Source organism: Onychomys torridus, chromosome 14, assembly GCF_903995425.1.
Source record: "Onychomys torridus chromosome 14, mOncTor1.1, whole genome shotgun sequence".
In the NCBI taxonomy this organism is placed as follows: Eukaryota; Metazoa; Chordata; class Mammalia; order Rodentia; family Cricetidae; genus Onychomys; species Onychomys torridus.
In genome coordinates this window covers 83,064,230-83,087,945 of record NC_050456.1, presented here as the reverse complement: position 1 = coordinate 83,087,945, position 23,716 = coordinate 83,064,230, and the positions used below count along the sequence as shown (strand labels likewise).

The 23,716-nt window shown below is 41.3% G+C and overlaps 1 protein-coding gene across 1 annotated transcript in view; it reads left to right on the top strand.

Moving 5' to 3' along the window:
* The window catches only part of Dnah11 (dynein axonemal heavy chain 11), a 316,498-nt gene that overhangs the window by 78,729 nt on the left and 214,053 nt on the right, over positions 1 to 23,716 (top strand). Inside the window, exons 29-30 of the mRNA XM_036205362.1 lie at positions 15,045 to 15,194; positions 18,259 to 18,492. Coding sequence (XP_036061255.1) covers positions 15,045 to 15,194; positions 18,259 to 18,492 — 384 coding nt within the window. The remainder of the gene's footprint in view (positions 1 to 15,044; positions 15,195 to 18,258; positions 18,493 to 23,716) is intronic.

The following is a 23,716-nucleotide window of genomic DNA, read 5'->3' as shown; positions in this document are numbered from 1 at the left end:
TTACATGGAGGAGCACATGGTGTTAGATGAGAGACATTATTGAGATGTGTATGATTTGACACTGAAGGGTCTTAACCACCCTAACTCATGTTACTCCATGCCTCTTTGTTCTTCGCTGAAGTCCCAGGCTCTACATAAGAGGTCGATCACTCAATGCATATTCTTTTTTTCTTAATTAACTTGCGGGGGGTGGGGGGGTTGTTTGGCAGCATCAACCTTGGATGTCTTTCCCCAGGAGCCTTTCTCTCTGGTGTTTGATAGCACCTCACTGGCCTGCAGCTCATTGATTTAGCTAACCCCAAGTAACTCCAAGTGCTGGGATTACAAACATGTCCACTGCACTCAGCTTTTTACGTTTATTCTGGGGATCAGACTCAGGTCTGTGTGTGTGCAGGCGAGCACTTTACTCACTGAGATGTCTCCCCAGTTCAATACACTCAACAGTTTTCTTTCTAATCATTTAAAAAAAAATACTTAAAGGTTCAGCCAAACCACCCAGTGACTCGGCATACACATTTTTGCTGCCAAATTTTCTTCACTTGCCAGTAGTGTGTACCTCTTTAAATCACTCTGTAACACAAATCGTAAAAGGTCTTATAATAAAAAACCCAGAGGCGCCAGATATCAGGGTAAACGCTGAAAAATCAGAGAAGCAGAGCAACCAGCCACTAGTTCTTTCCTCTATGAAATCCATAGTCTAAAGAGAGTGAATTCCTGTTTCCTCACACCTTATATACCTTTCTCCACCCTGCCATCATTTCCTGGGGTTAAATGCATGTGTGCTTCTCAGTACTGGGATTAAAGGTGTGTGCCACCACTGCCTGGCTCTGTTTCCAGTGTGGCCTTGAACTCACAGAGATCCAAAGGGATCTCTGCCTTCTGAGTAATAGGATTAAGGGTGTGTGCCACCACTGCCTGACCTCTATGTCTAACCTAGTGGCTGGCTCTGTCCTCTGATCCTCAGGCAAGTTTATTTTAGGGCACAGTACATCACCACATCCCTCTTTTGTACTCCGTACTTCCATATTGATGGAGCATCTTTTCTAGTTATCATCATTCATCTGCTTTACTGCTGTAACTCCACCCTCATTGTATTCATAGACTTGTGATTATACTCTTAAAAAATATTCCAGGCACATTTTTTCCAACATAAGAGTTAGTATTGTCCTTAATGAACAGCTGGACAATGTAAAATGTTAACTTACAATGAAGCTTGTTGGAGGCTAGCATAAGGATGTCCAGCATAGTGATGTCTCACAGCCCTTTTGGTAAAAGCTAGCAACAAGGTCTTCCTTCATTCCATACCAATGACAGGGGATAAAGGGATTCAGGTCACATGGCTGTAGAGGAGATGTAGTTTACAGTGGTCTTAATCTATCATCTTAGAAGTGATTCTATTTCTGGTTGAGTTGGCAATTTTGTAGAGAGTCACTTTATTTCAAATTACATGAAATGAAATTTCATTTAAATCATTTAAAATATTTCTTATTCTTTGAAAGCTTCATGCAATGCGTTTTTACTGAGAATTATATATGTGTGTGTGTGTATATATAATACATTGTTTTGCATGTATATAATATAGTGCTTTGATCAAATCTATGCTCCATTTTCTCTCCTCCAGTTCCTTCCCTGCCCTCCATGTTTCTTTCTTCCCTGCTCTGTCTCTCTCTGTGTCTCTGACTTTGCCAGTATGTGCATGAATGTAAAACCATCTACTGTTGCAGGGCTAGTCTTTCAGGGAGTATATCCCTGAAGGAAACTTATTCTCCTTTCCCAACAGCCATCAGTTACCAGTAGCATCTCAGCTAGGGGAGGCATTCATGAGCCCCTCATATGTCCATGCTGGGATTTTTTGGCTGGCTTGATCTTGTGCAGACTCAATGTTGCGATTTCAAGTATGCAATTGCCTCACCATGCCCAGCAAATAATGGTCATTGCCAATGTCCACTACTGTAGTTGGAGAGCTTCTCTCCAGCCCCCACCAAGCCCTATTAATCCAACAACCCACTTACAAAATAAACACACAGACATTCATATTATTTAAACTGCTTGATTGTTAGCTCAGGCCTACCATTGTCTAGCTCTTACTCTTATATTTAGCCCATTTCTATTAATCTATACTTTGCTACATGGCTTGTGGCTTACCAGTACCTTACATCTTGTCATGGCAGCGGCTGGCCGTATCTCTCTGCCTTTGCCTTCCACTTCCCAGAATTCTCCTCTCTCCTTGTCCCGCCTTTACTTCCTGCCTGGCTACTGGCCAATCAGCATTTTATTTATACAGATCAATATCCACAGCACACTACTTCTTTGTCTTACACTCTTTGCACCCCCCATCTTCCACAATTATCACTGAGCCTTAGGACACGGGGCATGTGGAAATCTTTTTGTTATGTTACTTCAACTTTGAATAATTCCAGTTCATATAACATGTTATCACACTGTTAATAACATTGTGTTATCAGAAAGTAATCTCCAGCCTCAGTGGCACAAATAGCAACTCTAGAGAGACTTGTTTCACAGGGATCAATAAGGTCCTTAGAGATTTGTGTCATCTGGAGCCATGCCATAGTTCACCTCATTATCTGAGAGGTCCAGCTCTGTACACTCACCATGCATTCCAAATTCTTGGTCATCAGCTGTAAAACTGTTGGTGTCTTGTGCATTTGGACAGTACAGCCTAACTATTTTCTCTCACCACATTTGCAATATCCGAATCCACTTCTGACCACAGGATAGAGCGTGTCCATCTCTGCCTTTTGTGCTGACATGCTTAAATGTGCTCCTGGTGTGTGACCAAGATAACACGAGATGGTGTGAAGTATCAATGCAATTGGCCCATAAAAGGCACCCTTGTGAGCAGATAATTCATCCTGGCATTTGTGAATGGCTCTAATTCTTCACCTACCCCACCCCCCAAAACTTAATTTAAGAGTGTTGGTCTAAGAGAGTGTCTGAAGTTAATTGTGAAATTTGTTCAGCCTGAACTTTTCAAGCAAGGGGGTCTGATGTGGAAGCTGCTTCCATTCTGTGAACTGAGGTACCTGGTCTAAGACACTGTGGTGACATGTCACAGAGGTGCAATTTGACGTGTCTTGGACATCTGCAGCCAGTATTGGCAGTCACTAAACTAGGTTTAGTTCAGGATTTGTATATTTCTTTCCATTTGAAATGAAGCCTGACTTCCTCAGTGCATAGATTATCTGTAAGACAATGGACTGAACATCTGTTCATTGCTGCAGAAATAAAACTTGTGGTATACTTGTAGCATTCACCAGCCCATGCAGTAGTTACGTATGACAGCTATGGGCTTCTTACAGACTTCACTGGCAGCACTCTTTGATTTGTTTTTATCCTTTTAAAAAATATCCATGTGTGTGTGTGTGTGTGTGTGTGTGTGTGTGTGTGTGTGTGTGTGTTAAACTAAACTAGTGTAGTTCAGTTAAATGGTACCAGGAAGCCCTTGCGCACTCTTACAAGTGTAGCTATACCTTAGAGTAACTGACAGCTCTGACAGGATTGTTCCCTCCCCACCCCCCACCCCCCCCCCCCCCCCCCGCAGTGGACTCTAATGAAGTGGAGAGTGTTTCCCCCCACCTAGGGGAGTTTCCTTCCCTGTATTCACCATGGAGAGTTTAGCTGGTATGTGATGTTTAGCTCATGGGAGACTTCTCCATCACTGAGCTAGACTGAAGAAAAAACTTGTAGAGCTGTCATATGATAGGCTGTGTTTATGAGACCCCATGAGACACCTGGCTATTGAGCACCTGAGATGTAGCAACTAAATACATGGCTTTTTCATTTTAACCATTTTTAATTTAATTTAATTGGTTCAGCTACCAGGAAACCTTATTGGGTTTGCAACAGCTTGAGTGAGTCTGTCTTTGACCTTATCCTTGTATATTTTAGGAACTCTAAGTACAAATGAAGTACTTTTGATGAAAATTTCTGAATGGAATATTCTATAAGACACACACCTTGTTTCCAAGACTGATCAGTAAAAGAATACAAACCATTTCATTAAGTTTCATGCTCATCTCATGTTAAAATGATACATATTTCACTTGTAAAACACTCGTTTAATATGGGTGCCAAAAGTTACAGTGGCGGGAATTGAGTTCACAAAACATCCTCTGAAGTGACAAGAAAGCAGTATGCTGCTCAGGGAATGCCCTTCAAGGGTGAGAACACCAGGTTACATGAGAGGAAATGGGCCAACTTGTCTTTGAAGAGCTCTTCTCCATTGAGGCTTCTCACACACTGTCGATACGGGTACCCGGGAATGTGATGGTGAGAAATGGGCTGAATATCAGATGACAAGAGGTGCTGCCCACTTAGAGGGGTACAGACTCAGACCCACATCCTTGTGCAGCATGTTCGTATAGACAGCTCCTCTCCTGGCTGACTTCATGGTAAAGTGCATGTCCCAACGCTTGGATTCCAGGGTGATGGGGCTCAGTAACTACTCAGAGTGTCAGATCTTGACCACAAGATGATACTCTTTTACAGAGAGCTAAGAGGAAAAAGGCCTCCCATGCAGATGGGTAATTGAGTGCTTGCAAAAATGAATGGCTGTAGTTAAAATGAAGCCAGCCACAAATCCTGAGTTTTTTGGAGGAAGTGGAACTTGGGAGGGGAGCGTCTGGGAACTGTTAAAACACTTGTCCTGTGAAGATCTGAGGTCAGATCCCCAGAGCCCATGTAAATACTGGGTGGGTGTGGTGACCTGTCTGTACTTCCAGCACGAGGGATCCCAGAGCAAGTTGATTATCTAGACTAGCTGCATTGAGGAGAGCCCCTGGGTTCAGCAAGACACCAGTGAATAAGAAGAGAGTAACTGAGAGAGACACAACAAAACCTAAGGCCTCTGTGTGCACACGCATGCTCAGGCATACACAGTTGCACACACACACACACACCACTCCCTCCAAGTCCTCACAATTCTGGAAGAGGAGTCAGGGATAGTCCCTGAGTTAGGGTGGAGCTGAGGAAGGAGTAAGGAGGAGGCAGCAGAAACACACAGAAAACAGTTGGAGTTTTTGTCGGTCTTGCTGTTGAACAAGGAAAAGAAGCTTCTCACAGAAGTGTAGGTTGTGACAGATGCCAACCAGTGGAGACCTTGAGACTACATCCTATTATAAATGGTTGCCTTCGTCTTAAGACATCCTGACATAAAGAGGAGTAAACTTTTAGGTATGTATTTAGAAGAAGAGTATCTAGTTTTCAATATATTCCACGTCCAATGGAAATTATCTTTTATTATCCTATCAAAGTAATTAAAACATACTTAAACACAGATCATATAACAATGTCTTTTTCCTTTGGTAAACTGTGTTGCCACTGCTTAGGAGTACATGGCAATTCCCTCACTGGAATTCCCTCCACAGACAAGTTGTATACTACACAGTAATATTAGAGTAATAATGTGAGAGCAAAGCAAGTGCCTCTTGAATGTTCTGAGAGCCAGAACGTAAATGTTACAGGTTTTGCCAGCAAGGAGCTCTAGTTCTTCACCCTTGCTTTGCTGTCACTCACTAAGGCTGCTCAGCTGTAGCTAAGTTCAATGGGTGGGGCTTTCAGAAATGGGCCTTCCTTCTAGGGAAAGGAAAAGCTGGATAAAATATTGAGCTGAATCTGTTTAACTGCAGTGAAGATTGTCTGAAGGACATTGGAGAGAATCAGGTCTCAGGGACAAAGATGGGACGGGAAGGGAGGCATGGAGGGCTTTGCCTGGCATTGGGCATTGCTCTTTCTCTTGAGATGTGAAGTGATTCATAGATGTGTCAAGCTGGCTAGTGTTCTCCTTAGTCCCGTGGAATCTGAAAGAAAAATAAAAATACAGCAAAAGCACTGAGTGCAGGCCACCAGGAAGGATATTATCCAGTGTCAAACAGCAGGAAATGGCTTTAAGGTCAATGGGTATAAATTTGCTGGAGTGGAGAGGGGAGAGAATGTACTACATATCCTTTCTAAAACTCAGTTCCAGTTGGCTATGCAGATTGCCACGGGAAGGGTAAGACAAGGAAATGGAGTTAAACATGTGGGGGAAGACATCTTTCTTGTCTTGGATTTGCAAAATTATCGTTAAATGGACATATAATATTAATGGATCTGGCCAGTCGGTGATGGCACACGCCTTTAATCCCAACACTCGGGAGGCAGAGCCAGGTGGATCTCTGTGAGTTCGAGGCCAGCCTGGTCTATCAAGTGAGTTCCAGGAAAGGCGCAAAGCTACACAGAGAAACTCTGTCTCGAAAAAATATATATATTAATGGATCTGTTTGGATTTGACTGTGCTAGCCTCAAAAAAAAAATAACTTATCAAAAATACTATTGAGATTAACAATACAAAACCTGAAGTGGGAAAAGGTGTTGTAATATATTAAACAAAATTATATAGAATATATGTAACCCTTGAGAAGAAGGAAAGGCTGGTACTCTAGTCTAAAGATAGGCAGAACACTCACCCAGGCAGTTTATGAACAGACATGTCCTAGTGGCTGACAGACATAGGCAACCCTGCTCTTCATAAGCCATCAGAGAAAAGCAACAAAACCACAGTGAACACACTCAGCCCTGCTTCTGGCCATGATAGCATAATAGAGCTGGATTTAGTCTCCTCCCCAAAACTAGCAAGAACTTTGACAAAAGATAAGATATGGCAGCTTTGTGAACCCTGGATGGTAGACAGTAGGGGACTGTGACTTATGATGTGTAATAAACAGGTGAGTGAGCTCCATGGTTGCTGCCTTGGGCCCCAGTCTTCAGCACAGGGCACGCACAGGCAAATCTAGCCATGTATGAGTGAGCAGAATGAAAAAGAGAACACAAGAGGAGAAGGTGATCTCTAAAAACTTAAGAAGAGGCTCCTGTGGGTAAGTTGGGGGAGGTTTGATTAGTGAATGTGTGTGAGAAACTACCAGCCTGAGAGGATTAGAGGTGGTGGTGGCGGGTGGCGGGTGGCAGCGGCAGCGGAGGCGGAGGCAGAGGCAGCGGCGTTATTCTCACAGGACTGGAATGCCAGTGCCCACCAGCGAGGTGAGCACCCTTAGGATTTATTGGTAGGATACCATGAAGGCCTTGCTAGGTATAATTAACTCTGGTTTACACACTACTCTAATCCTACCAAACACTTTTTTTCCTCCTAACAGAATCTTCCTATCAAGATAAAAAAAAATCAAACTTTCCAAATAATTTACTGAATTATGGAATATAGCTCAAGAATATATGGGTGAGAATGTTATTTTAACTGTTCCTGGCATCTCATTAAAAGTCACTGGGAGTATAAATAATCCAGGACTATTCAGCCCATAATAGAAGAGCCCAAATAAATAAATGAAAACTGACATCAACATAACTGATGTTAGAACTGGCAGACTGAGTGTCTGTTATTATATTCCATGTGTTCAGGCATCAAGTAGAGATACAGAAATTCTAAGAAAGTTGTATATATGTACTTTAAGTTTCTAAAGTAGGGGGAAGGAGAAGAGAGAGAAATATTTGAAAAAATACAACTAAAACTTTCCAGATTGATGAAGAATGAATTTAAGAGACTCAGTAACACTGAGTAGCATGGCCTTTGGCTGTAATCCCAGCACCCGGGAGTTGAAGCAGAGGAGCACCATAAACTCAAGGCTGGCCTGGATATAAAGTGAGTCCCAGGCCCATCTTGGCTGTAGAGTAGGACCCTGCCTCAAAAAGAGGAGGGAGAGAAAAGAGGAGTTGGGAGGGACTAAGAAAGGAAAATGAGGGGCAAAGAAGAGAGAGACAGAGAGACAGGTAGAGACAGAGATAGAGACAGAGACAGAGAGAATGGATATGAAGAAAAGTATGAAAAACTGCTCAGATGGTTTAAAACCAACAAGAAGAAATAATGCTAAACAAAGGCCCAGGACAAAGAAACGAAAAACGACATGGATGACTGCTGACCTCACATTGGACATAGTGGAAGTGAGAAGACACTCGTAGCAGTAACATGGATGCACTGTAAGAAAAACATCTGTTAAGCTGAAGTTCTCTACCCAGAGAAAGTACATTTTAAGGCTGAAGGAAAAACAAGTATGTTTTCTTCAGATACATACAAGCTGGAAGGTTTCATCCTCTAAACACTGGCACTGTGAGAAATGTTAAAGGAAATGCTTTAGCAAAAGGGAGATGATGCTGCATGGAGTTATAAAATTCTAAAATGGTAACTGCCTGAAACTACACAAGTTGGGTGTGTTAGCCATCCCTCAGAAAGCAGATGGGATAGAAAGAGGAGAAATGTTGATGTTGTATAGGCATCCGATTGTTCATGTTTATTACTGTGTCATTTCATTATACTTTAAATCCTTGTTTCTTTATGTGTCAAGTAGGAAAACAGTAGCTACCATCTATGGCTTTTTGGTGGCAAGGAAATGGTATAAAAATCAAGAAAATACAAAACATAATATAGTAAGAATGGCTCTCACCAGTTTGTCTCCCCCCACGTCTTGTCTCTTCTTTCATCCAGCATGTTCCTCCCTTTGCACTGCCCATGCTTATCTGGTCAGTGAGTCACTGGATGTTCTTGAGCTCTTCCAAACCGAGCCTTACCACTTGCTGCTCTTTGGAAACCTTTGACCTTCCCACCCAGTGAATCAGCACTAGTTTGCTGAATGATGAACACAGGACCAAGCCATCACCTGGAAAACCATCATCATGTTAGGGAAGCCATGGATTACAAGCAGACCACAAATGTGTGAGGGCTGGGACAAGCTAAGATCACTGAAGATTCCAACACACTATAAGCTGTGGAACTGTCACAATGTTACACCACTAAATCTTGGGAGTTTGTGATACTTTCAAAGCTCAGTGATGTGCTTTGGTTGTATATTCATGCATATGTATAAGTACACAGTCATGTCCATCAAGGCTTTTATAATCTACTGCTTTAGAATGAAGGGTTACATATGAAATTAAAAATATGGAGTCCTATGTGTAAGGCTAGGTTTCCTTCTTCCTCCCTCCTCCCTTCCTTCTCTTTTGTCTTCTTTCTTTCCTTTTTTTCTTCTCCTCCCTGTTATTTCCTTCCTGAAGATAACCTGCTGTCAGCTCTGCCTTATTCTGACTTGTGACTATGGGAAGGGTGGTGAAAATGCCATCCGTCCTTGTATGGGAGAGTATTCATTGCCTCTCTTTAATTTTCATAGGTGTGCCTCAGTCTTTGACATGATTGGGATTCACAAAGCTCACAGGATGTGATAAAAGATCAAATGTACCAAGAGATTAACATTTAAAAACTCACAATGTTAGATAATATGGGTGTAGAACAATGGCAATGTTGGTATCTAGTTGCTGTGATTATAAACTGTGACAAATATTCAGGAAAACTGGTGGTTTCTTTTAAATGTGAATACGTCTATTTATTATTATCTAGCAGCTCATCTCCTTAGCATGTCCACAGGAAGGCATGTGTATGTTGACTCAAAGGCAGTACATAAGAACTTTTCTGCCTATATTTCCCCAAGCAGGAAACAATTTCAATGTCTAGCAATAGAATGACAAGTACTTTGCAATTTACTCACTCAATGGAATGTTACATAGTAGAGAGCAAGGGCGTTCTGTACCTTATACACAAATAAATCTCAGTAATGTGGAGCAGCAGCCAGAAGTCGCATGGGAGAATTCACTTTTATAGCAATACTGTTGCTCTTTTTGAAAATGTCCATTTTGAGAGGAAGAACTCAAGTAGGCCATGAGGAATCTTTGGGTCTTTGTCTCCTATTTCTTTTCTTTTAAAAAAGAAAATAATGTTTTTATTAATACTTTGAGAGCTCCATGCATCATGCATTGATCACATTAACCCCCTCCCCTAGATCCTCCCAGCTTCCTAACCACCCAACTTCCCTCCCTTCCTCCTTCCCTCCCTCTTTCTCCTCATTCAGTCCAGTTTGTGATGGTCAACTACCCCCAGGTATAAAGCTTGTCCTGGAGTGTGGTTGATATACTAGGTGTCACACCATTAAAGAAAACTGACTTTTCCTTTCCCATTGACAATCAAATGCCAATAGCTCCTTAGGAGTGAGACGCCATGCCCACTTCCTCATGTCCATTTTGGGATTTTGTCTGGCTTTAGTTTATGCAAGGCTTGTGCATGCTGTCATAGTCCCCGTGGGTTCATGTGTGCATCTGCTCTGTTCTCTTGAAGTCATCCACCATTTCTAACTCTTAAATCTTTCTATTTCTTCTGCATAGACACCTGAGCCTCGAATAATGAGACTGTGTGTGTGTGTGTGTGTGTGTGTGTGTGTGTGTGTGTTGTTTATTCAAGGCTCAGGAATCTATATGTATATGTGTGTGTGTGTGTGTATTTATATGTATGTATACACACATCCCATTTAGGGCTGAGCAACTTATTAAGTCTCTTTCTCTCTGCACATTGCTGGTCTTCTATTTGGTAATGATGCTGATATCTATAAACATTGTGTCTTCTGTGTAAAAGTTTACCCAGCTGTACATGCTTTCCCTTATTTTCCTCTATGTGAATTTCAACTTTTATAAGTTTACTTGAAAAACTACAGTTTTATATTGTGATCACCTTATGTAAATTATATAATAGGTACATGGCAAAAAGGACAGAAATCATCCTAAGATGCATTGTTCTTAGAATGTACTCCTGGATGCGGCTCTGGGTTATTGCTCTGTTCTTTGTGCGTATCTAATGTATTAAATAAAATGGTCATATTACTATACGTCATGTTGTATGATATGATGGCTACTGAAAGTTTCAACACATGAATGGGCCATGACTAAGTCTTCTAAAATAGATTTAGACTCCTAATAACATTGTATCATCACCAGTAATAAGTACTATTCTAAAACAAGAGTAATATTTATTATTTTGATAGATTGGCTTAAATACTTATGCACTTGCTGTTAATTGGATGGACTCACATCTAGTCTTATTCTAGAGACTAATAGCTACAAAAGACAGGACTGCCTGCATTTAAGTTCTTGTGTGGTGGTGGGTATTGTTGTCATTGTGAATGGCTTGATGAACATGTCAGTGGGGCCAGCTGTGGTACAGCTTTGTGTATGTTTCGTCTTAGTGAGTAGCAATATCTTTACATACACTGAACAAACAGAATTAGATAGAAGAAACAAAAGCCAATGGCAAAGTTTGAGAAGAGAATTAGAGATGGCGAGCTTCATCTTCTTTCCCTTCATTTTCTAGGTGAACAGCAGACATAGGTCATGGGATATGTTAATGGTTTGTATCACAAATTATAAAATAAATGTAAGTTCTTAAATTTAATAAGAGATTCCTCTCTGTGTATGGTTCCAATAGTACAGATTCCAGTTACCAGTGACTAGCAACAACCCAGATCCCTGACATTACAATTCATATTTGAGATGCTGTGTTATACTGGGGGCATGATGGAGTAAGCTTTGACTGCTAGCTCTTTGGCCCACAGAAACCACAGATGTGCAGTGTTAGCAGCAGCAGTCGTGCCATATTTTTCCAATGCTGTCAACAATAAGTCGCTGTGCATCTGCTACTAAGATATTCTTGTATGACCTCGGTGTTCCTAGGAAATATCACACATAACAATACATGATGAAGGGAGGAGGGTGGTGGACATCTGAATGCATAGACCTTGCAGAAAGTGTGTCACCTGGGGCAATGCTAGAAGTGGAGTTAGAGAAGTCAATGGAGGGGAGGTTAGCTCCTTATTCTTGAGAGCCTGCACACATAGGCAGGCATGCAGCTTTTGAAGAACAAACTTCCTGACATGAATGACAGCAGTGGTTGGAACAGAAAGGATGGCATGGCCCAGAGTATGTGACAGCAGCAAGGAAACAAAATCCCAAGTGAGACAAAGGAAAGCAAGAAACACCACCAAGCAAGCCCGATGCTCTGCTTTAATAAACTGTGGAAAAATAATCAACATTGAAAGCTCAAAGAACAACATGGTGGTGGTTGACCCAAACTCAAAAGGAGTTCTTTACAAAGACACAGAGGAGCTGCTGCTTCCATTGTATAAGCCAGGAGAGGCAAGCACTGAGTGACCACAAAGTTTTCCACAAAAGAACCCACTTGTTTTGGTACATTTACTCTTTTGAACTACACTGTACCCAATATGTTTGCTGCTTTCTCCATTTCCTTACACATTTGCAACCCACAGTGAAATTTTAATATTTTGCCAAAAACTCTTTAAAGGTCTTTATACCGTCATAAGTTTCCATGTCACTTATTAAGATGGTTGATATACTTTCAGGTCACATGACCATTTTTATGAGCACACACTACCATGCCAAGCTGGGATTGCCTGTGCGCATTAGTGGGCACAACACTCAGGTTTTGTTGCTAACCTTTTAGAAACCAACTTAGAGCATGATGTAGTTGTAGTTCCTTTAATAATAGTCTGAAAGTGTTATTTTAACGTAAGTTTTTAGTTGTAAAATAAAATGCTTTCCCAAGCAGTTAACTAGGAAAAAAATTAATTCCACTTAAAATACAAATATACCTCATCAGAAAACATTCATTTTTAAAAATCCTCTTAGAAAGTTTCAGTAAGAAACACCTGATTCTAACCACGCCGCTACAAGTCACGGAGGACTGTAGGTTAGGAGATTTACATTTTCTGGCCACCACCAGGATGGCTACAAGGCCAGAAGATGATGTGAAATTATTTTCTGAGCAAAGCAATAATGTGTGAGGGCGTCTGATGGCTGAGGTCTCATTTATCCTGCAGCTTTTCAACTGAATATTATCTAGGCCCATTACCCTGTAGAAGCCATTTGACATCTGTGCACTTCCTGGCCACTTCAGTGGAGAGAGTGAGTGGTTAGATGATTGCAGAGACATTCTGTGTATAAATGTCCTTTGGGTAATGTGCAGGATGGAGGAGACTATAATAACCCAGGTAGTGATCTGCTGCCTACCACTCTCCCTATGTCTAAAGTAAGCATGAGTCTCAGAACCCTATCGGTTTTAAACTTGAAGACATCCTGATGCTATTTTCCTTAATGTTAAAACTGCGAATGTAGCAGTGTGAAGGCTGGAGATGTTAAGGATGAAACTGCCCCCAAGGGAACTCTTCCTGACACTGATGGGCTTGCCATGCAGATAGCTTAGGCAGCTGCTGCTGTTCTAGGAGCTGCTGTTACATACCAAGCCAAGCTAAAGTGTGGTCGAGAAACACTCATGGCAGAGATGAAGCCCATGTGCTGGGAAATGTTGCCAGCTTCCAACCACCTTCTGTGGGCAACAACCTTTGTTTCCTGTTGAGGTAAAATTCATAGTGCGCGTGTGCGCGCACACACACACACACACAATCAGCTGTCTTAAAGAATACAGTTCAGTGTTATTTGCACATTTCTAGTGTTATTCAACTACCACACCGCCTTCTATTCCCAGGACATTTTTATCACCCCCAAATAAACCTCTGTATCCATTACCTTGCTTGCTTACATCTCTCTCTCTAGAGCCACTAGGAAACACTGGTCTGCCGTCTATATCTGTGCATTTACCGATTCTTGGTATTTTGTGTAAATGGTCATACAGTTGATGGGATTGGATGACTGACTGTTATTGTCATTGAGCTCGGTGTTTTCAAAGTTCATTCCTATTGTCTCTCCCCACCCCCAGAGTTAGAGATCAAATCCAGGACCTTGTGTGTACTAGGCAAGTGTTCTACCACTGAGCTACATGGACATATCCAGTCCAGACCAGACTGGAACTCAGTCTTTCAGCCTTCATTTCCTTATTTCTAGGATAAGGGCATGTGCTAGCACATACTGTCTTTGTTGTCATGTATATACACATATTTTATTCCTTCTTATGGCTAAACAATATTCCACAGTATGTACCTTGCACAATTTGCTTATTCATCTATTTGAGTGGGTGTTTGGTTAGTTGTTTCTACTTTTGGTTACTGTGAAAAATGGAGGTAACACTGCTATACAACTGTCTGTCTGAGTGGCTGTTTTCAGGATATATTGACGGATTCTTGGTGACTCTATTTGATTTGCTGAGGAAGCATGAAACTGTCTTCTACTCAATGGTACCATGTGTCAGGGAGGAGTGTGAGCTCCCACCAGTGGTGCTTCCTCTGGGCCTTCTCTGGCCGTCAGTCTTCCAAAAGAGATGAGTGGCTTGGCTGATGTCTGGCTCCGAACCCACTTACTGAAAAGCTGCCTTCCTCTCTATTCCTCCGTGGCAGTGCTAGGCATTGGTCCTAGGTGGGAGGCCTGTCATGACTTTTATTAGGAGGTTCAGTGGAGGGAGGGTGTGGGCCGTTCAGGGCTTATGTTTGGAGACCAGTTAGATATTTTTCTTCAGACTGACCTCTTCAGACAAGTGCTGGGATTTGCCCCTTACTTTAATGTCAATTTGTCGAATTTGAATAAGGTCCCTCATATTCAATGTGTCAGTTTCCTTTGGAGAATGCAGGCTGTGAGAAGTGAGGACATGGAAACGTGGTCTTCATTAATGTGTCTTGGACCTGTGAATGCAAATTTGCCATTCAGTCTCAGCAATGTCAATTTGGAAAACTTACCTAACAAATCAAAAATAGAGAAGCATCATTTAGTCTCTTTATATAGCAAGGATACATGAAACTCAAAGTATCCCACCTAAAAAAAATGATGTCATCAGACCCCAAACCATAAGATTTTGTCTAATTTGTATGTTTATTTCAGATATTTTACCATTGTTTCATACTTTAGACCAATAATATAAATTTGAATTTTAGAAATTTGATCATAGAAGTTCTAGTAAAAATTAATGTCCCCAGTTCTGGTGAACAAAGACAGGTTGGTAAGCTTTCAGGCTCTGGATAGAAAATGATCACTTTGCATAGTGAACATTCACTAGGCTCCATATGATGGTGGGCTCAGAATGCCTGGCCGCCTCTCTGTTGGCTTCATTTCAGGTATTGGTATTTAATAATGACCTTGATTTTGAGACCATTCTGGAAATCTATGAAGAAAAGTTAATAACTTTATACAGCTTTATTTCTCAATTACCAGGGTACATGTGCAGTGAGAAACATTCAGCTTTTCTAATGTTTTGGTCTTAGGTAACACACCACCTTGTCAAACTCTTTGACAGCATCTCAGATCTGCAGTTTGAAGACAATCCAGAAGTTCCCACACACAAAGCAATTGGAATGTTCAGCAAAGAAAAGGAATATGTCCCATTCCAGGCCGGGTGTGAATGCATAGGCCATGTAAGTTTGATTTTGAGGTTTTTCAATGCAAAGGGGGTAATTTTCGGGTATTTCCTGAAGGTTGAATTGAACTAGCAAGACAATTTAGTTCCTGTTAAAAATCAGGAGGCTCCAGTTCATTCTGTGCTGGAGAGTGCTGTTCAGCATCTCCAGGATGCCAAGGAGCTCCTCCCCCATTCCCAGTTTCTGCTCATTTAGTTTTAGCATCCAGCAGGGTATCCACAATGTTTGGAGTTCAGCTGACAGAAGGGACTGTCACCAATTGAATGAATAGGACTCAGGATCAGAAGCACATGTAGCCTAGTAACAGGTCTTTGACCAGTGTACCCTGCATATGCTGTCCCTCAGAGGCTATGGGCAGGGAAGAGGCTTTGTGGCTAGACATTCTGATGTGAATTCTCTGAACAGCTGCTTGCTTGCCTACGTAAGTAAGGTTGGCAAAGTCGAGATCATGCTTTTTATCCCAATTACTGTGCAGTTAGCTAAGCATGGTCTCTAATCTCATGGACAAATACCTAAAAACATCCTTACCAGTTGTCCACAAGGAAGACTCATTTTACTATATGACAGCTTTAATTGCAGCCTGATAGTTTAGAAGATGTCTTAGTTAGGGCCTCTGTTGCTGTGATAGACAATGGCCAAAAACAACTCGGGGAGGAAGGTGTTTATTTCATCTTATAACCCTCAGGTCACATTCCATCATGAGAGGAAGCCAGGGGAGGTACCTGGAGGCAGACACTGATGCAGCAGCCATGGAGGAACACTGCTTACTGGCTAGCTCCTAATGGCTTGCTCAGAATGCTTTCTTACATAACTCAGGACCCACTTGCCAAGGGTTGGTACAAACCACAGTGAACTGGGCCCTCCCACATCAATAATTAATCAAGGAAATGGCCTTGCAGGCTTACCCACAGGCCAGTCTGGTGAGAAAATTTTCTCAGTTGAGGTTCCCCCTTCTCAAATGTCTCTAGCTTAGATCAAGGTGATAAAAGCCAACCAGGACAGGGCTTGCACTCTTTCTGATGAAGTTTGGGAAGCTTGGTCTAATCCACAGTGTCACCTTGTGAGTGGATTTTATCATCAGAGACCCTCTCAGGACTGGGACAGCCTCCTTGAAGTGTTCTCTGCAGAAATGCCATCAAAAACTTATTTTTACCAAGGTTCTCTTTACTCCTCTCTGTTACTTTTTAATATCATACCAGAAAACTCTGCCAAATGAAGGGGGAGCAGATGGTAGGATACTCTGATTAAAATATATTTTTGATCTCTTGGGCTTTTTTAGGATATTATTATAGTGATTAGAAAAAGTCACCATAAACTATCTTGACAAAAGTATGCTGCTGTCTGCTGCCTCCCCGGCAGACTGTTCATCAACTGGCATGGTGCCCAGAGGGGGATCATCCGACTGATGGATGTGGTTGTCACTAGTAGGAACCCTTGATATTGGAAGATTTCATAGAGCTCTAATTTATTCTATAGAAACAACTTGTGCTAAAAATTTCTGAGCATATATGGCATTAATTTTCTAATTAGAAACCTTTGTTCTATATATTTTATAAAGATGCTTTTTGCTTTGTCTTTTTATGCTTTCCCTGCATTTTTATGATTGGTTCCTCCAAATTTAGTTAGTTAAATTTAATTATTTACTTATTAAAAGCCTATTATGCATCAGATTGGGCTTTTAGAGATCAGAAATGAAGAATCCATGGCCCTTGTCTCATTGAAGAGATGTGTGTGTGTGTGTGTGTGTGTGTGTGTGTGTGTGTGTGTGTATTAATAACCAGATGTGGTCATTTTTATTTTTGGATGAGCAGAATGTCAAGAGGTTTCAAAAGAGTAGGATCCTGCAAACAGTCATAACTTGGCCAAGACATGAAATCATACTATGATGTCGCTATTGTTGGCACAGTCATCTGAACATGGACTGGTGTGTCAGGTTCCCCATAGTGTTCCCTAATGGGGCTCCCAAGGACAGGCAGATCTGCTGAGGACATGCATCCCAGAGTACAAAGGAGATGCTCAGTGATTGTTCTACTGGGGGTACTTGCTGCCTGATGGCATGAGGAGCTGTGCTTCATGATGAAGGTAGAAATACGGTACCCACTGGCTAGACTAGGGACCATGAACTTGTAAATATTAATAAAGCCCAGCTATGAAGCCAGGAAAACCCCTCATAGTAAAAGGCAGATCATGGCCAGGACAATGTTCCCTTTACTTCTCAAGAAGAAGATAGCTCACTTGGGCACCATTCCAGTTCTCAGAAGTTCAAAATGCTGCTGCCATCTCAGGGAGCCAGGGAAAGAGATCAGTTGTTTCATCTTAACCATCTGAGGCCCTTAGAAAGTATTCATTACAGCTACTTTATTACTAAGTTCTATTATATACAGTCTATACAGCCTCCTAGTTATATGACCAACTAGAAACAGATGTGTGGCTCAGTATAACAAGGCACATCTGAGCAGCAAGGAAAATTGGCTAGAATGTATTTATGAGAGCAAAATGAACTGGAGTGAAGTTTTTAAAAAGATTAATTTTCACAAGCCAGCAGTTGCCCTATCTCTTACACCATCATGTTGTCTAATTTCTGACAAGTGTGAAGATTGGAACCAGTGGGAATATAATTAAGATATTTACTGAAAACACTTTGGCTTAAGACTAAGCACTGTGAAGATTTTTACAGGGGAACTTTTAGGAGAATAAAATGTAATCAGAAGATAAAATTCTTAAAAATCATGATTCTGAAGGCTCTAGGCTCCAACTCATGCCTTAATAGGAGGTCATGGTATTTGGCTTCTCAAACACTAAATAGAGGGGTTCTTGTCTAGAACCCCTTTATCTTCAAAGCTGAGGAATGAATGACATCATCCTCTGTTTTGGAAAGCTGTTCACCCACTTAGAGGTTAAGAAATTAGCTGTAATTTGAGGAGGAGAAAGGCTTGTGTGGGGAAAACCTTTGTCAGTCAGTGGTTGAGTTTCCCTCTGAGTTCACCATGTGTTTCTTAGATGGGAAGTCCATCTAAGGTTGCTTGAAACCTGTACTATCACATTTCCATTTTCTTCCAAGGTGGAAATCTGGCTTCTGCAACTTGAACACACTATGAAGGAGACAGTGCGCCAGGCTATCGCTGAAGCTATTGTGGCCTATGAGGAAAAAACTAGAGAGCTGTGGATCTTGGACTTCCCAGCTCAGGTGGCTCTAACTGGCTCACAGATATGGTGGACCACAGATGTGGGGATTGCCTTCAGCCGCCTGGAGGAAGGCTATGAAACAGCCCTAAAGGATTTCCATAAGAAACAGGTACTTCTGGTGCTTTCAGATTTACAGTTGACAGAGATTTAACAGTACATGCCATTCACTTATTGCAGTGGTTCTCAACCTTCCTAAGGCTGCAACCCTTTAATAAAGTCCCTCATGTTGTGGTGACCCCCACCACCATAAAGTTATTTTCTTTACTACTTCATAACTATAATTTTTATATTGTTATGAGTCATAATGTAAATGTGAGATATGCAGGATATCTGATATGAGACTCCCATGAAAGGGTCATTCTACACCCAAAGGGGTCTCGACCCACTGGTTAAGAACTGCTGACATCGTTTTCCACTAACTTTTGGTGAAAAATAGATTCTTGATTTTCTAACCTGAGGAAAATGGGGTGTTGTTTCCAACTTAATAAATTTAAAGTTGAAAGATGCAGTTTAAAGAAGTGGCCAATTTCTTCCAGGGTGCTGGTTGATTTATTGATATTTGTGCTTTGATTATAACTCTAAAGTGAGGACATTTAAAACACATTGCTCTCCTCTCAGTGTCCAGCTCTTGTTGGTTGCTCCTGGAACTGACATCTTCCTGCAGGTCTCTGTTGGGTTCTCCCTCCTTCCAACTTGCCATTTCTTGGTTCTCTGAATATTTACTTCTTAAAATAGTAAATGACATTCTGTGGATATATGTTTGTTAGTTTTATTATTTTTAACTTGATGACTTCTTTATTGTTTGTTTATTGTTGAAGATGAAGAAGAAAGTCCAGGAAGGGAAATAAAACAAACAACAAAGGTCCACTTTCTTGAGAAAACATTGACAGCATTTGGCATGCAACCATCCAGAAGTTTTCCTTCTGTCAGCTAGCTATCTGTCTTTCTGTGTGAATGTACATGTATGTGTAAATAGATACTTGTAGCTATTCACATGGAAGCGTACTTTTTGTTGGTAGATATACATAGAAGAATATCACTGTCCACATATTTTATACATCGCTTTGCCAAAACTTACTTCCTCCTGTAGCTTTGAGTTTATTGGGGTTTGTCTCACTTTGGCCCCAAATGTTTCAATTTCTATTTTAAAAATTTCACTGGTCTTAAATGATGGGAATTTATATACTTATGGCTGAAAACTTGTTTGATACATGTATACACAGCCAAATCAAGCCATCTGACATGATATTGACTGGCTTCTGTGGTTGGAACATTCAGAGTCTGTCTTAGCAGTTTTTGAACACATAGTATTTTGTTGGCTCTTGTCATTATCGTGTGTGATAGGCTCTTAGCTGTCTTCCTTTTCTCCAACTGAAAGTGGGGCATCCTCTGACTGGCATCTTCCTGATTCTCCTTGCTACTTTACATACTGTAAATGAGTTCTATTTTTTAGGTTTCATATGTAAATATGCTGATGAGATATTTGTCTTTCTGTGCCTAGCTTATTTCACTTAACAAAACGTCTTCTAGATTCATCACTGCTGTTTAAAAAGACAGAATTTACTTCAGAACTCCACTATACATACCTACCATCATTTCTTTACTCATTCATTCATTGATGGGCATGTAAACTGATGGCATATCTAAATTGTTATAATAATACTTCAATGAACACAGAAGTACAGATGTTTCTTTTAGCCCACAGACTTCATTCTTTTGTATACAAAGCCAATGGTGGGATTGCTGGATCATATGGTATTTCTAAGTTTTCTGAGGAACTTTTTATATTGTTTTTTATAATGGCTGTACAAACATGTTACCACCAAGAATGTTCAAGGGTCCCCTTTAAATTCTTCATTATTCTTACTTCAGTAGTTTTTTCCAGTGTTTTTAATCTGTTTCTCCCAATTTCTCTCATGTGTATGTGTTTGTTTGTGTGTGCAGCTACATATGTATGTGTGTACACATGTACATATAGGCCAGAGATTAATCCCATTGTCACTTCTCAGGCACCATCCACTTTGATGTTGTGTTGACATTTGATTTGTTTTTGAGACAGTATCTTTTCCTGATCTGCAGCCCATGCATCAGGCTACACTGGCTGACCAGAGAGCTCTAGTGTTCCACCTGTCTCTGCCTCCTAAGTGCTGGGATTACAAGCATGTGCCACATGCCTGGCTGTTTCATATGGATTCTGAGGGACAGCAAACACTTGACCACTGGAGCTGTCAGCCCCCAAAACAGCTCTTTAAAATAAGTTTTACACTGTCCAGCATGTGGTTTCCAGCTCTTTCTATCATGTCCTTTTTCAGAGAGTGTTAATAGATTTACTTAGATCACAGGAGGCTGAAGCTGTTGAGGCCTGACTCACTGTTGGTGGTTTCATCAAGGTTGCTGTCAGGGCTTGGTTTGTGTGCAGGATCTCTCTACACTGAGTTGGGAAAAGTGTGTGTGTGTGTGTGTGTGTGTGTGTGTGTGTGTGTGTGTGTGTGTGTTTTCCTACTATTTTTTTCAAGAGTTGTGGATTCTGTATTGGCTCTGGGGTGAATAACTCAGGATAGGTTTCCTGGTTACACTGGCAGGTATGATTTGAGACCTTAGTTTGTTTTATAGGACTTCTTCCCTTCCTAAAATCCCAGGTACCTCAAGCTTTCACACAGTTCTCCAGAGCTAGGATGTGGAGGTTTTCCAGAGCCCTATGTTGGACTGTGAATCCTGACTGCTCAATTCATACTCCTGCCCTTGTACAGACAGTGTGGGATCCGTAATCTAAATGTGATATTTCTGCTCCTGTGTGGCAACTGAACCCCATCCTGCAGATGCTGAGTCTCTACCAGATACTATCTGAGACTGCCATGGTTGTAGGCATTTAAAATACATCCTGTTGCTTTGCCTTTGAGGCTTTGTGTCATCAGGGGTGGTATTCTCTTTCCCTCCCTTCCCTCCCCTCCCCTCCCTCTTCCCTCCCCTCCTCCCTTCTTTCTCCTCTCCCTCTCCCACCCCTTTCCTCTGGTTATTAGTAAGGCAGTAACTAACCTTGTGTGTTTATGCAACACATGTTCCTTGTGCAAATTTACCTCCCAGTGTTGATGCCAAGAGTGTCTTCTTCCTTCCCTCAGCAGCATAGGGTTGACTGTGTCGAAAGATTATGACTAGAGCTGCATTCCTGTAGCATTTACTTAGCCAACTAATGAATTTAGTTTTCTTCTCTTAATATTTTTGTAAGGTTTTCCATTTTTTTAAGAGTTGTTGCATATACAGATACACATACCTATATGAAGTATACATGAGAAGAACAGAGAGGGTGAAGATTTAAAATGTTATTGTGTATGTATGCATGAGAGAGAGACACACACACACACACACACATACACAGAGAGAGAGAGAGAGAGACAGACAGACAGACAGACAGACAGACAGAGAGAACATACATATGTGCCTGAGTGAGCATGTGTGAGGATCAAAGGATTTGGCTGACAATTTGGGGAGTTGGTCCTTTCCTTTCACCTTGTTGGGAAAGGATCTCTCTTGTTTCTCCTGCACTTCATATTACTGAATTTCTGGTCTGCAAGCTTCTGAGAAAGTCTCTTGTCTCCATTTCCCATCTCACCATAGAAATGCTGGATATAGATGCAGACCACTGCATCTGGCTTCTTTTATATGAGTTCCAAGGATTATCAGGCTTGTGCTACATTCCCTTTTACCCCAGGAGCCACTTCACCAACTTGTAATAAAAGCTTTTCTGAAACACTTCAGCACCCACTGGAGTGTTTGACAGAGTAGTCACGTGGATGCCTTCAAGAGCATTCAGTTCTGCAACTGGTACTAACATGGATATTGGAGAAGAAAATGCTTGCATGCTGCTGATGCTGTGGTTAGGGTCAGGAGAAGTGTATGCATCTCTGCTGAAACCCATTTGGTGATCTTTTAAAAGTGAGTGTAACCAAGACTGCTGAGATGATTCACTCATCAAGAAAAAAAAAAAAATGCTGCTTCACAAGTATGAGGGCCTGAGTCAATACTCTGCCATGTAACAGCTGAGTGTGGCTGCATCTGCATTAAGACGCAGAGTTCTGGAGGCAGAGACAAGAGAATTGTTGAGGGTTGCTGGCTGCCAGCCTACCTTGTCTCAGGAGAATAAGGTGGAGAATATAGAGCAAGGTACTTGATGTCTTCCTCTGGTGTCCATATGTGCCCTTGGCACACACAACCACACATGGCCATCACACACATGTACACACATATATACACTGCATATCTGTGTGTGTGTGTGTGTGCGCGCGCGTGCATGCATGCTGGGGTTCATTTTTAATTAAAATTACTCTTATAATAGTAGGAGAAGCTTTTTAAATGAACTTCAGAACTTTAAAAGAGCTTAGTTTTAAAACTGGAGGTCAGAGTTGTTAACAGATTATCTGCCTACAAATAGTTGTTTTTCCTGTTTCTGCTTGCAAATCAGTGAGATAAGTGAACTCAGATAGCTTGTAAATTCTGTTTCTTTCCTGGAGACCTATCATTATTGCATGTACTATGGAATTAGATTAAGAGTACTCATGCAGGGCTGGAGAGATGGCTCAGGGGTTAAGAGTGCTGACTCTTCTCCCAGAGGACTTGAGTTCAATTCCCAGCACCCACATGGCAGCTCACACCTGTCTGTAACTCCAGTTTCAGGGGACCCTGACACCCATGGCAAAAACACAAATGCACATTAAAATAAAATAAAATATATTTTAGGGCTGGAGAGATGGCTCAGAGGTTAAGAGCACTGGCTCTTCTTCTAGAGGTCCTGAGTTCAATTCCCAGCAACCACATGGTGGCTCACAACCATCTGTAATAAGATCCTGCACCCTCTTCTGTATACATAATAAATAAATAAATCTTAAAAAAAACAAGAGTACTCATGCACACAAGGCACACACACACACACACACACACACACACACACACACACACGCACACACACACACACTCACACCCCTCTGGCTATGTACCCCCTACTTTGCTTTGTCAGAATTTTTGAAATAAGATAAATCAAATAGATTTAGATTTGATTCCATAGATTTCAAAGTTCTTTGGCAAAAGTGTTGGTTTTGTTTTTTGCTTTGTTTGAGGAGACTTGTGAAAGCTTCCCCTGCCCGTAGTACCAAACTGTGCAGAGAAGCATCAAAAAGGGATAGGAGATTTTACACTTGAAAAAATTAGCTGTGGTGTGTTTAGACTTCACCCAGAGAAGTGTGGACAAAACCATGACAACAATGTGAAAGTAGCCTCATTGCTGTCCTTTCCCAGCAGATGCAGAAACACTGTACAAAGAAGAAAAAGATACATTGAGA